The sequence below is a fragment of the Metopolophium dirhodum genome, chromosome 2 (assembly GCF_019925205.1).
Source record: "Metopolophium dirhodum isolate CAU chromosome 2, ASM1992520v1, whole genome shotgun sequence".
NCBI classification, from domain to species: Eukaryota; Metazoa; Arthropoda; class Insecta; order Hemiptera; family Aphididae; genus Metopolophium; species Metopolophium dirhodum.
Genome location: NC_083561.1, coordinates 30,349,824 through 30,363,617, shown reverse-complemented (window position 1 = coordinate 30,363,617; position 13,794 = coordinate 30,349,824). Strand labels below are relative to the sequence as shown.

General features: G+C 30.3%; 2 protein-coding genes across 2 annotated transcripts; one reads left to right on the top strand and one right to left on the bottom strand.

Annotated features, from left to right (window-relative positions):
* Positions 1 to 9,021: 9,021 nt before the first annotated feature.
* Positions 9,022 to 12,490, top strand: LOC132938961 (uncharacterized). Its single transcript, XM_061005937.1, has 2 exons — positions 9,022 to 9,559; positions 11,080 to 12,490. The coding sequence occupies exons 1-2, from the start codon at positions 9,240 to 9,242 to the stop codon at positions 12,014 to 12,016; spliced, it is 1,257 nt and encodes a 418-aa protein (XP_060861920.1). The 5' UTR covers positions 9,022 to 9,239; the 3' UTR covers positions 12,017 to 12,490.
* Positions 9,572 to 12,919, bottom strand: LOC132938962 (uncharacterized). Its single transcript, XM_061005938.1, has 3 exons — positions 12,501 to 12,919; positions 10,636 to 10,795; positions 9,572 to 10,442 (listed from the first exon to the last, which is right to left on the bottom strand). The coding sequence occupies exons 1-3, from the start codon at positions 12,697 to 12,699 to the stop codon at positions 9,809 to 9,811; spliced, it is 993 nt and encodes a 330-aa protein (XP_060861921.1). The 5' UTR covers positions 12,700 to 12,919; the 3' UTR covers positions 9,572 to 9,808.
* Positions 12,920 to 13,794: the final 875 nt, after the last annotated feature.

Below are 13,794 nucleotides of genomic sequence, written 5' to 3'. Positions count from 1 at the left end.
TAGCATGACTATTGCATGTTTAACTGTAGGTCTAAGGGTCTAACAAATCCAGTGCTCCTGGATTTTTATTTCATAATAGGTATTATAATAGTTGAATAATAAAATAATTTTTATACAAATAAAATGAACAACTCAAATATTTAAACTTAGATGCTTCATTCGTAATTATATAGTATTAATCCAACCACACATATCGAAACAGGATACCTTCATATTAAAAATAGGACACGATTTATTCTAAAGGCCATAAGAAAAATCTAATGTTTAATGACTACATAGATCTACATTAATAAAATCAATATAAAATCCACTTACCTATGATACGCACATTTTAATCGAATACCAGATACGATGTCCTTGCAGTTTCATAAAACTAATTATTATTATTTTGATATAATGTGGTACATTTTAAATTATATTCTATTTTTCTATGCATATACTTACCATAAATTACAATAACCTACAACAATTGATTGCATGGCTGTAATTGTGACTTTTATGATTTTATTTTGTGTTGAACCTATAATGGTGTCATACATTTTTATTAAAAATTGACAATTCAAAAATTATTGTTTTATAATTAACTCAAATATGATCTGTTATTCAAAATTCAAATAATTACGTTTATTTAAGATTAATTTCAGTTAAAATAATAGTAAACCCAAAATCATTCATTTTAGTCTACATTCTACACTGCAGTTCAAAATGTAAACGTAGACTTCTTTTAGTATTAACAATATAATATAGATTGTCTTAAATCTTTATATATATAAATGAATGTTTGTCTGACTGCTGTCTGTCCTTTTTGCATTCCTAAACCGTTCATCCGATTGAGATGAAATTTGGTACCTACAGAGAGAGATTAGACCTCTGGGAAGAAGATATGCTAATTAAAAAAAAGGGTAAATTAGAGGTCCAATTCGGGGAGAGGCTCTAATAGGGATTTTGAGATTTACGATGAAAATTTGTGTTTGTAAATAGTTGCTATTAGTTTTAATAATAATAATCATTATTAAAGTGGGGTAGCCTTTTTAATTGTTCTTCTTTATCTATACCACGGTAGATTATAATCTACCGTGATCTATACGTACGAATTTTTGGTTTTTTTTTATTCATTCGGTTTTAGACTTTAGTACGGTTAGCTTAGGTTAGGATTTTGTATTAATTGATTGTATTCCGCCATAGGTTAAAAACGACCAACTTGGTATAACTTTGATATTTATACTAGTTATACTATATATTTTGTTCCTTCATATCAGGTTTAAATTTGTTACAGCAGTACACCATATTTGACCGATAATCCTAACCTCAAAATCTTTATATTGATATTTGATTTAGGTACAAATACAAATTCCATCAAATACCCAATATTATATATTTATATGTTATTATTTTAACTCCGAGACCCAAGGTGATTTTACATAACAAGTCGAACGTCGAAGGATGTTTTCAATTTTAATTGTCCGAGCAAGGGAAGCAAGCGAGTGACCACAACAGCCGGTGTATGTGAAAATACCAAAAATTTCAATAAGCTATAATTTTAAATAAAGTCTGCCCACCAATTTTAGACTTCCCCGCTTAACTTCATAGGTACGTTAAAACAAAATAAAAGTTATTCAGTAAAACAGAAAAGTTCTAAACGCGGCACGCGCGGTAAAATACCTATATTGAGTTATACGAATGCCTATGAAACACCGAAAATCGTGAACTTTGTAAGGCTATAACTTAAAAACTAATGATTTCCGGCAATTCATTTTTGCAACATCGTTCTTAACTCGTCATTGTCATACATGGGTTTCCGAAAAAAAATTGAAAATTTCGCGTGGGCTCTACTAGACTAGATTCGTTTCCAAAAATTATTATGATAATATTTAAGTAGGTACATGTAATAAATTTGTAGAGGACCCGTGGGGGGAGGGGTTGTTGAACGCCCTAACCCTCACTTAAAATTGATGATATAATATTTATCTATTTCATAAGATTTTAAACATATTAAAATGCTGATGGATCACTAATTAATTATATCCAATCATAATAAATTAATAGCTCATTTATTTACTGTAACTAACGACAACTATATATAATATTATATAAATTTACAAAAAAATATTCGATTTCTGTTTTTACTTCAAAACAACGATGTATAGTTAAATAGTTAGTTCGCTTTATTTCGAAAGAACAGTCCTGTATACTTTTTATGGCTAGTAGAATCTCGAGTGGTGAATTACGTCGTTGGTTTTTGTAAATAGCTGGTTTGCGTGGTACGGGGACAATTTCAATTTATTAGCATTATCGGTCTACTCCCCTACTAATATTCTTATTATAATGTGATCGCTATAATAATACGATTATATCGTTTTTATCACGTGACAGTCATTGTTAGCCGTGTTTCGTATATCATCTATGTGGAATCTTTATCGTGTACAATAGTACCTACAATACGGTAAAGAATTAAATCGCCGTGTTGCATTTAGAATGGTCGTACCTATATCTGGTTAAAATGGATTTTTAAAATTATGACTTTCACATTAGATCGATTTTAACATTTATAATTTATTAGATATTAGATTTGTGAAATTTTAATGACGAATAAATTTTATGCGGTATATTTGTATGTATGTAGTATGTATTTAATTTAAAGTAAATACGTAAGAGATATATGAATTTACTGCATTATAAATAAGAGCATAATATACATAATATTATTATATTGTATATACGGTGCCCAGCGAACTCCCAAATCTTACAAACGCACCAGTGTCGTGCCCAGGGCCTGTTAACCACGAGATAGACAATAATATTCTGACGTTTAATCGTTATAATACATCGAAATACTCAAATACATATTATATAATCTAACCTGTCCTGTCTAACCGATCAACGAAGAGCCTAAACTATGATAGATAAAGATTTGGCATTTTGACAGCACCTTATTATTCGTAATTCGTAACGCCACAGGGTTACGCTCAGAAAGGATTTTCCGAAATTCGCATTTTAAAGAGAACGTTTGAGTAAACATAATACATATACTGAAATAGGTACCTACTCAAGCCCCTACTATTGAAACCCGTCATGGTAAAAAGTGCATTATAATTGGTAGTTTTAAATGTAGTGAATTTAAAATAAACAAATACGAGCGCAACATTTTTTGTTGTGCAAACTAAACATAACTGTAACATAACATGAATAAATTTAAATAAAAAAATCATGAATTTAAACTTGACAATAATATTAAGAAATATTTATGACATCACGGTCCACGTTATATCGGATAAAATAAAATTTTATAATTAATAAGATAGCAGTAAATAAAATCAAATACGATTTTTGAGTTAAGTAGATTTAGTATTTTTGTAATGACCTAATATTATGTAATACAAAAAATACTTTTAAAATAGTTCGATTTTTGAGTCAATCTCTCCGTGGTGTCTCCTGGGTAACGCTAATAGACTCTAAAAAATAAAATAGAAAATAATATAACGGTGTACGGTGTACCTAAATGTATTGGTGCTCAAATGTGGTATTATTTTAAAAATATGATGTACCCAAACGTTGCATTTATTTCTGGTGTCTGACAAAATGTGTACTTAAACGTGTTACTTGTGTTCCCAATTATTTTCCCAATCTGAATGTAAAAATATATTTTTGAACGTTTTTCGGCGTTTATTTTTACAAATAATTAGTAGGTATACAACTGTTGAAAAATGGCCATATATAGGTGCTCTTTTTAATTGGTTTCACATTGACAATATTAATGTTATAATGTCTATTCTTATTTTATTGCGTTTATCAAGACGTAATAGAACGGTTGCCGTTTTTTTTGCTTTGCCCCCCCTCCATTAAAAAATCTTATTTCATAGTTTCAAAGTTTTAATACAAAAACATTGTTGACGCATTTGCTAATTTTGTAATTAAAATCTAATATAAAATCACCAGGCCACCAGGCCATCTGGAAAACTCCTATTTCCAGACCGGCCACATTCCTAACCTGTGTGTTGCCTATAGACTCAAAAACTACTCGACCGATTTTGACGAAAATTTCACAGATTGTTCTTAGAGATATCAGTGAAGTTTAGCGAGTAGTTTTAATTACGTTTGAAAATATACCGAGAGCTAAAATATCTGAACAGAGAGGTACACTAAAACTGAGATATTACACCGATATAATATAACGTCGTATTTTATATTTGTTCATTTTTTTCCCGGGAATAGTCAGGTTATACAGCTAGTAGATAATATATAATATGATAATATCATGTATGTCATATCTGATATTATAGTTTCGTTTTTGAAAATAATTGTTTACAAATGTATTGAAAATTAAAATTTTAATGTAATATCCATACTGACATACCGCATTTCTTTACTATGGTATACTAAATAAATTATAGTGACTTCCTCAATGACGAGACCACGAGAGGCACGAGACTACTATATAGTGTCACTGTGTCAACTATGTAGTGACAGACATACAACTACAGCTCTCTGTATAACAGAGAGGTTTCCCCCTTCATACAATAAATAATTATGCTTTATGCCGTTGTCAATTATTATACATGTACCTATGCACGATTAAATTAACGTTGCCATTTTTGGTCCGTTCCGCACCGATTACATTATGCGACATCTCCCACACAACAGCAACAACAACAACGACAAAGGGGTAATTCAAAATACCCGTACTTTTATGACATTCGAAAAGGTTACGAATGAATGAGCGTGCAGTGGTAATAGTGGTATATATATTATCATCGTGTATACTGTACCTATATATTTGTATAGTTTCCCGCGACGTTGTTTACACGCGATTCGCAAACGGAACGAACAATATAATAATAACAATAATAATGATGATAATAATAATAAGACATGAATATATTTTTAACGGGAGTTTTCGGGAGTTTTCGGTCGTTTTTTCCCCTCTTTTTTCTCTCTTTCTTTTTTCCGTGTACGCAATAATACTGTACAGACGCATTAACGGTCTACGGCGGCGGAGGGTAGGCGTTTAGATTGCATAATAATAATATTATAATATAATAGCGCAGTAATGCGACTAACCCGCGCGGCGCTAAAGGACGTTGACGCGGTAACTGTGTAAAAAAAAATCTGAAAATAAATCCATGCATACTTATTATACACGTGGAAGTTATACACTCGTAAGTCATAAGCGACTACCGGAATAGTGCGTCACATCGTCCTAGTTACGATTTTTCCAAATTATACGGAGAGTTAATGATATAATATTATTATCGTTGATAAACGAGTACTCCACGATTATGATAATATAATATAATATTATTGTACAAACTACAAGTGTGTTCTACCGCGAATTCTACCGAACGAGACGTAAAAAAAACATGACCGAAAGCGCCGAACAAGATCAAGTAAGTCGTCGAAAATGTTCAGTTTAGCCATGTATTATAATCTATATATTATTATAATGATACGGTAATCGCGCATGAGTATTGAGTTATATATTATAGTTATTACTTGTCGTATTAGTTATTACACATTCAGATGCGCCATCGTCACAATGGTACCTAACTAAAATTCGGGATACTCTACATAAAAATACAATTTAAAATAATAGGTAGGTAGTTGATAAATTATTATTTATGTAATACGTACTGCTTTCGCGTAAAACTGTTTATGCAGTGTTTATGGTACTGTTACACTCGTAACTGATATAATATAATAACTATGATATAATATTATTTACATGAATACGTGATGGTCGTTAATATAGATATGTGTGCACTGTGCACACGTCTGCATGTAATGATATTATTATGTTGACGTGTACACGTGTGGATATGTCTACAGTATGATGTGATTTTCGTAAATATGATTTTAATAATAAATATGCAATATATACAGGCCAAAGGGTGATTGTTACGGGAGATATATATGGGAATTGGGAACACTCGTTATTTCAAAAAGTATCAATTAAAAATTTTTTTTTTACATAATAATTTAAATTTATCACAAAATAAACATTAAAATCAATATACTATATGTATATTATTTACTATTTTTTATCGTTTTAACTTTTTGGAGCGCCACAGCTAGCGCTATGGCGAAAAACAGCCGATTTGTGTTTATTTCGCTCATCTAAACCGTAAATACTTAAAACCAAGATTGTGAATCTAATACACTCAAACATAAAATATGCATGTACTTATACAAAATATATATGCCCAAAAAATTACTAAATATGTGAAATGATGTAGCATACATATACATAATAAAATAAATTATGTTTATAATATTATAACTTGCAAGAATTAAAGATGCTGATAAATAATCCTCGTAAAATATTGTAAATAAACAAAATAGTATAAGTATTAAAGTATACATATAGTATTCTAAAAATAAATAGACACCTAATCAAGGTCCATAATGAAAAATTATTTGACCATGTGCCCCACCCCACTCGTAAAACTTTAATAAGGTTTGTACAAGTGGGCACTTTTCTGCAGTACAGTACCTAGTTGTCAAGTTTGTCATTAAAATGGATGTGTTATATTTGAATTCAATATGATAAATCATTGCATACGAAAAACTATTCTAAGTGGAGAAGTATTGTGTCATATTCATCCTAGCATACATGTATAAATAATCTAATTAAATAATTAAAAAAAAAAAATTAATAAAAATCGAAAATATCTCATGGCTATAAATAGTGTAACTTTCCTGTGAAATCTTTTTCTGTTAAAGGTAGAAAAATGTGTGGGGAGTCGTCTATTAAAATGTCTAATGTTAGGTATGAAAAAAAAACTTTTATGCATTTCTAACTGAAAAATAATTGCTCATGGCTATACGTTAGGTTAGGTTACCTCAACAAGAGTCAAAATAGTTTGAAATTTGTGCCTATGGAAAATTATAATAGTAATAATTTGTGAAAATTTTAAGTGTATATTATGGTCATTTGTTTTACAATCGCAACGAAATATCAAAAATCGACTGATGGGAATTAGTTAATTTACCGCTAAATTTCAAATGTCGTAAACATTTTAAACTCAAACGCTCATAAAAAATTAATATTACTTTCGGTATTCTTTTGTTTAAAATAGAAAACATGAGGGGAATCTTTAATCAAAAATTATAATTTAATAGTTTTGTAAAAAAATTTATGAATTTCTAACTGAAAAATAATTTGCTAATTTTCGTGTATACAAATAATCGTGTTATTATGGATCTTTAATACCTTTGAACTGCTACCGAAGCAATTTATAAAACCCTTTGTATGTACCCCTTCATGATTTTTATAAAGTGAACATTTTTTTATCTATAATAATTTTAAAAAAATTTCAAAATAAACTGCCTAAAAAGAGTCAAAATAATTAGAAAATATTAGCAAAATATATGAAATATCCTAATATAATTATTTCGTGAAGATTATAAATATTATTAGTTTTCGAGTTTCACGAAAATAAAAATAAAATTCAATTCAAGAATTGGTTTTACATATAAATTCCCATTTTCTTTTGTTTTTCTCGACACTTTCGACTGAGAATTTTGATCTCCCGAATGCACCAACTATATTCACTTTTCTTCAGGAAATATGCTGATGTCGAAATTTGGAGCATTTTTATTACCAAAAATGTCTATGATATGCAAAAAATAACACACAATCATTGTAAAATGTAAATATGCAATACATTCATTCGCTATACGCTCATGCAATCTAAATAACATTAAACTTGGTATTGTATACCTCTAAATAGTAAATTCTAGTAGTTGTTATATTTATTATTTGGTTAAGATGCTTATTTAAAAAATAAATAAGGTTAAGTGAAAAAAACATTCAAGTTATTTTTAAGGGGGTGTCATCGGGACGCAATCAAAACATATTGGAAAGGAATAAAAGGACGCAATTGGATAACGTGCAAAATTTGGCCGGGCGGAGGCTAGGAGGGCTTAACCCCTACTCCTAGATGTTTATAACTTATTATGATTGTTTATTAACCAATATCAATACCGAATTATAGCCGTACCGTATAGAATATATTGTGATTACTGATTTGTGAATAATAGTTTGCATAGAATAAATAGCTTAAAATGAGTCTAAATATTTATTTTGACGTACCTATACGTCTACCCATTTGTATATTATGTGATTTTCCGTCGTCTCAATAGTTCACAAACAGATGAATCATAATTTATAAAATATACCGTTGGCCATTTTTTAAATTTCAATAATACAGATACAATAATATGGGTATTCGGACACGTGGGCGTTTCGAGCCGAGATGGTAACAGCATTGCGCTCTACCGATCGATCGTGGTCGGTCGTAAGAAGGCCGGGTATAACCGGACGTCACCGCTAGAGAGTGGTGTCAGAGCTCAACCGACTCTCACCAGTTGCCACAGATGGCTATTTGTATAGTATATAATATACAACCAAACCAGCAGTAAGGCGCTCTAAATAGTCTACTTCAAACCAGCCGTACGGCAGATTGACGGAGTATTGTGCATGGACGTTAATGGATATCTCGCATAGTATACTTGTGAACTCATTAAGATGCGAAGTCTGATAGTCCTATACGTTGTTGTAGGATTACTACCAACAGCTCTCCCACCACTGTGCACGATTTGGTGTGGTATTTCCTGAGCACCGGAGTCGTTTCAACGAAAAATTACTTTAAAAATTAAGTTATTTTTTCCCAATTTTTCTTTTTTTTTAAACCTCCCGTTTTCGGCCGCCAAGAGAATCGTAATAGGTAATATATTATAATTATACGTTATAATCGTCGTTATTGTAAATATATAGGTATACCGGTATTCTAAAATACCAAAAATACCGGTATACCGAAAATACCGCTAGCCCTACCTGCAGGTTAATTGTCGTATCCAAGAACCCCGAGCGACAGCTGACGACGCCGCGGCTTCTGAAGTCGACTCGACAACCTGAAACACCTTGCAGTATATGATAATCATACGTGGACTTCGCACGCATCGTGTATTCGTGTGAACTGTTTAATTAAAGTTTTGACTCTGAAACGTAAAGGTACGGTTTCCCTTGCGCGATCGCGAACGCAAACCGCGAACGCGAACTGCGAACGCGAACTACGAAATAAGATCGCGTTCGCGTCATGTTGGTTTGCTCTAGACGATTCTACGTTGCGACCCAAAGATTTATAATTTATATTTTAACAGTCGTCCGTCAGTCGAACTCGATATTTTGAAGTGCTAAGTTCACGGTGCACGAGTACTGTTCGTTTTTAAAAATTATTTTAATGGATACAGTCGATAAAGAAATCTTAAAAATTCTTTTGCTAGAAGAAGAAGAAGATGATGAGATCTTACGGTATTTGTCGGAAGAAAAAAGAAAGCCGCATGATCCATTATTTACAAAGAGGAGTACCGAAGGTTATCATGAAATACTTATCAACGGCCATCTGAAAAATAATGAAATTAAGTTTAGAGAATTTTTTAGATTAAACCGTAATCAGTTCGATTTTATTTTGAATCTAATAAGAGATGATTTAACATTAAATCCAACATTTTTTATAAGGAAACCCATATCACCAGAAGAAAAATTGGCGGTTACATTGAGGTAAGTACAATTTTTCAAATAGGTACAGATAAAGTAAAATGAAATAAGAACTCAGATTTATAAATTTATTTGTGGAATACTGTTGTTTTATTTTAATATACAATTTGTATCAAAGTTAATAATAAATCAATTTTTTATTGATCAAAATAAATAAAAATAGTTACCTTATCATATATTTCATTGACTTATGAACAATTAATTAAAAAAAAAATCAAAATACCTTATAAGATAATATTTTAAAATATATTGTTAAATTTCTTGAGAATTGGTGTTCCATTCATTGTTCATATTTTGAACTGACTGGAAAGGCGTAAATGTAGTTGGATTTTCTGGTCCGAACTGTTGTTGAATATTTGAATATAATGGTGAATCTAGTGAAGGTGGACTATAACTGTATGGAGTAAAGTTGTTAGAATATGGGGAACTACTAGTAGAATTATTTGACTGTAATGATACTCTGCGATTGCCAGGTATGATGTGGACGTTATGTGCATGATTATTTGCAGCTTGAAGTTCCAAGTCAGTCACAATTGTCAACATTTTCAATTTCGCCTGTGAAATTAAGTGTGGTGGCAACTTTTTGACAGATAGAGTTAAACTTTTGAAAAAATGATCAACATCATCGTACTCATCCGTATTTTTTTTAGCAATTAGTTGTGTCATCAGCTCTGTTCTTTCTTTGGATCTTTTTTCTAATAATTCAGTGACATTTAAATTTTTTCTTTTATTAGTCGATTTTTGTGCTTTTGAAGTCGACGGAGATTGAGGACATTGCGTTACTGGTAATGACTGCAGTATAATATCATCTTGTGTGATATTTATTTCCTCTTCGTCTGAGCCAGAATCTTCATTATTATCAGTATCATATATATTTGATGTTGTGCTGTTAAAATGAATAATAAATATTAATAATTTGTTATTATAGCCAAATTAAAATTAACTACAATTAATAAATAATATGTATCAAAAAATTAAAAAAAAAAAATTTTTGAAAAAAGTTAATAGTTTGGGAAATAAATAATAATTAGTGTTGCGCTTGAAATCAATCACTCTATCATATGTAATAAGGTACTTACTTTCTTTCTTGTGGTATTGTATCCAAAAAACTTAAAAATGGTGCTAAATGCCATTTTGAGGGTTTTGAAGAGGCACTTGCTCCAGTATTCATTATTCTTGCCCGTTTATTTTTTAAATAGGCATCTTTAATATTCTTGTACCTTCTCTTGCAGTCTTCATCTAGTACAAATAAATATTCGTAATCGATTTCGAACAAGAGTTATTAAAATACTGATTAATAATAAAAACATAATTAATAAAAAACAATCGTGTTATTTTTATATAAAAATTTATATATATATTTTTAATATTTTATATAATTTAAATATAAATAAAATAAATAAGTAAATAAAAAAATAAATAAATAAATAAATAAAAAATAAAATTGTATTATTAGTGTATTTTGATTCAAATAAATAAATAAATAATGACATGCATATAATATATATTATTTTTTTTTTTAGATTTTTAGCTTCTGGAGAAACGTACCGTTCTTTATCTTTTGCTTTCCGGATATCACACAGCTATATTAGTATTATAATACAAAATACCTTAAAATCTATGAAAAAGCATCTGTTGACACATTTTATACCTAATCCGAGTAAATTAAATATGAAAGAAAAAGCTCGAGAGTTTTGGACAAGATGGAATTTTCCAAATTGTATTGGCGCAATCGATGGTAAACATATTCGAATGAAGTGCCCAAAAAATACCGGTTCTTTATATTTTAACTATAAAGAACATTTTTCACTCGTCTTATTAGCATTGGTAGATGCGAATTGTAAATTTTTAGTCATTGATGTTGGATCCTATGGTAAAGAAGGAGACAGTGGCATATTTGGAAAATCAAAAATGGGCCAACAAATTTATTCTGGCAATTTTAATTTCCCAAGTGACGAAAAACTACCAGGCTTTGATAATTCTACACCGTTTGTTATTGTTGGCGATGAAGCATTCAGACTTCACAGACATATAATGAAACCGTACTCTAGATCTACGGCTAAACAAGATAGAGCAAAAACTATTTTTAATTACAGGTTGAGTCGTTGTCGTAGGGTGACGGAAAATGCATTTGGCTTATTAGCACAAGTTTTCAGAGTATTTCATACTGCAATAGCAATTGATGTAGAAGTATGCGACGATTTAGTTATTGTCGCATGTTGTTTGCACAATATGCTGAGAGATGCGTTTTTAGAAAAAGGTAATAAAATTTACTATGAATATGACGAAGGACAAAGTATTGAGATGGGCACTTTATGTAGTAGAGGTGGCTTTGCGAGTGCAGATGGTTTTGATGTTAGAGAAAAATTTAAACAATTTTTTATTCAAGAAGGTGCAGTCTCGTGGCAAAATCACCAAATTTCAAGAATATCATCTACCAATACTTCGACCAATACTTAGTGTGTGTTTTTTTTTAAATAAATAAATAATTAGTTTTAACAATGTTTAATATAAGTAACCGTCTCACACAAAAATGCTTACATTTTTAAAATTATTTTACTATTTTAATATTTTAAAAATAATTCATAATTCATTATAATGTATATCACGGAGATTAAAATTAGTTTTGATATTATAATATACACGATAAAAATAAATGTCCAGAAATTATAATTTATTTTTAGCTTGTTGCTTGTTGTATAGATGTACCTACACGTGCTTTCATCACTTCTAAAATACTCAATCATAAATAGACAGTGTCATGGTCTTATCTTGAAAATAATCATTTATTTTAAACTTAAATAGTTAAATTATCTGTTGTACACTTGTTATAATCGTAATATTATAATAATATATTATAATTTCAATGTAAAAACAAAGTTATTTATATTCCTACAAATTTAATACTTTTTACAAACAATATTTATAATAATATTTTGCTTACCACTTCGTCCAACGTTGCAACTTATATCTTTCCAAATTGCATCCCGTATGTTCAAATCTTTATAATCTTTGCTTTGGGGATTATAAATTGGGGGGTGTTTAGCTACAGATTCAACCAATATCTCGTCTTGCTCCTTAGTAAATTTTACCATTGAAGAACTCATGTTTTGAACGACCGATGTCAACGAGTGTTCAATCATAAATGAGTTGCATATTATTAATATTAAATAATATCATCAAAACAACACATCGATCGCGGTGCGAACGCGATTTGTCTGCTCGGAGACCAGTCAGTTCGCGTTCGCGCCGCGAACAAATTTAGATCGCCGACCGCGATCGCGCAGGGGAAACCAACGCTATTAATTTACATTGTATCAGCAGTCGCGCGATCGGGACGCGCGATCTTAGAACGCAGATCGCGTTCGCGATCGCGCAAGGGAAACCGTACCTTAATAAACGAAACCGCAGAGCTGCACGCACCGCGGGATGACGATTTTGGCCGAACGTGTCTTATGTTATTATATTTTGTCGCGCGTACCTAACTATTAAATTTTATAACGTGTTATAAAATGCCGAAGTGGGTGGAGATTCATTCTGGCTTGCTATAAACAGTATTTTGAATCTGTATATAAAAAAAGCAGATAAGTGGGTAATGCTCTGCTGTACGTTAGGTGTCTGTAGGGTCACTGTAATGGGTGTTTTAAATTTTAATTCAGTTATATAAAATCATTGTATACGAAAAACGATTCAGATCGAAGACGGTCAGTCAGCCTATAATAGATATTACTAAGTAGGTATATTTTATGACATTATTGTAGTAATTTCTTTTACTATTAGGCATTAGTACCGCAGTAGGTTAAATTAATTTTTGCCGAAAAAATTGCATTCGAATTTGTCATTGTGTGTATAAAATATAATATTTAATAATAATAATCAATTTGATAAATTTTGTTAAAAGTTGGACTTTAAATGCTTATACCTATAAAAAAATTGCCTTTGTATTTTTAAACTGATATTCTAACAATGTAGCCTGCCTTGTATTACATTTTCAAGCTTTTTGACGTATTATATGGAAAAAAAAAAAACTAAAAAAAAATTGAAACTTGAAAATGCCTGAAAACAGCTCAAAATGAATCAAAATATTTTTAAAAATATGTACAGAAACAAAAAATAACAAACATCATTGAAAAATCAATACATTCATCGCTCCGGTCAGAATCTAATACTTGAAACTACTAATATACCCGCACAGTATATACTATTTTACACTATCATTTGCAGACAAATTAATATTT

Bases quoted from the DNA above. Each gene is read 5' to 3' on its own strand.
- LOC132938962 (XM_061005938.1), bottom strand. From the start codon at position 12,699: ATGATTGAACACTCGTTGACATCGGTCGTTCAAAACATGAGTTCTTCA. The intron at 10,796-12,500 runs GTAAGCAAAATA...TATTTGTACTAG, and splicing joins TTGCAACGTTGGACGAAGTG to ATGAAGACTGCAAGAGAAGG. The intron at 10,443-10,635 runs GTAAGTACCTTA...TCATTTTAACAG, and splicing joins ACAATACCACAAGAAAGAAA to CACAACATCAAATATATATG.
- LOC132938961 (XM_061005937.1), top strand. From the start codon at position 9,240: ATGGATACAGTCGATAAAGAAATCTTAAAAATTCTTTTGCTAGAAGAA. The intron at 9,560-11,079 runs GTAAGTACAATT...TTTTTTTTTTAG, and splicing joins AAATTGGCGGTTACATTGAG to ATTTTTAGCTTCTGGAGAAA.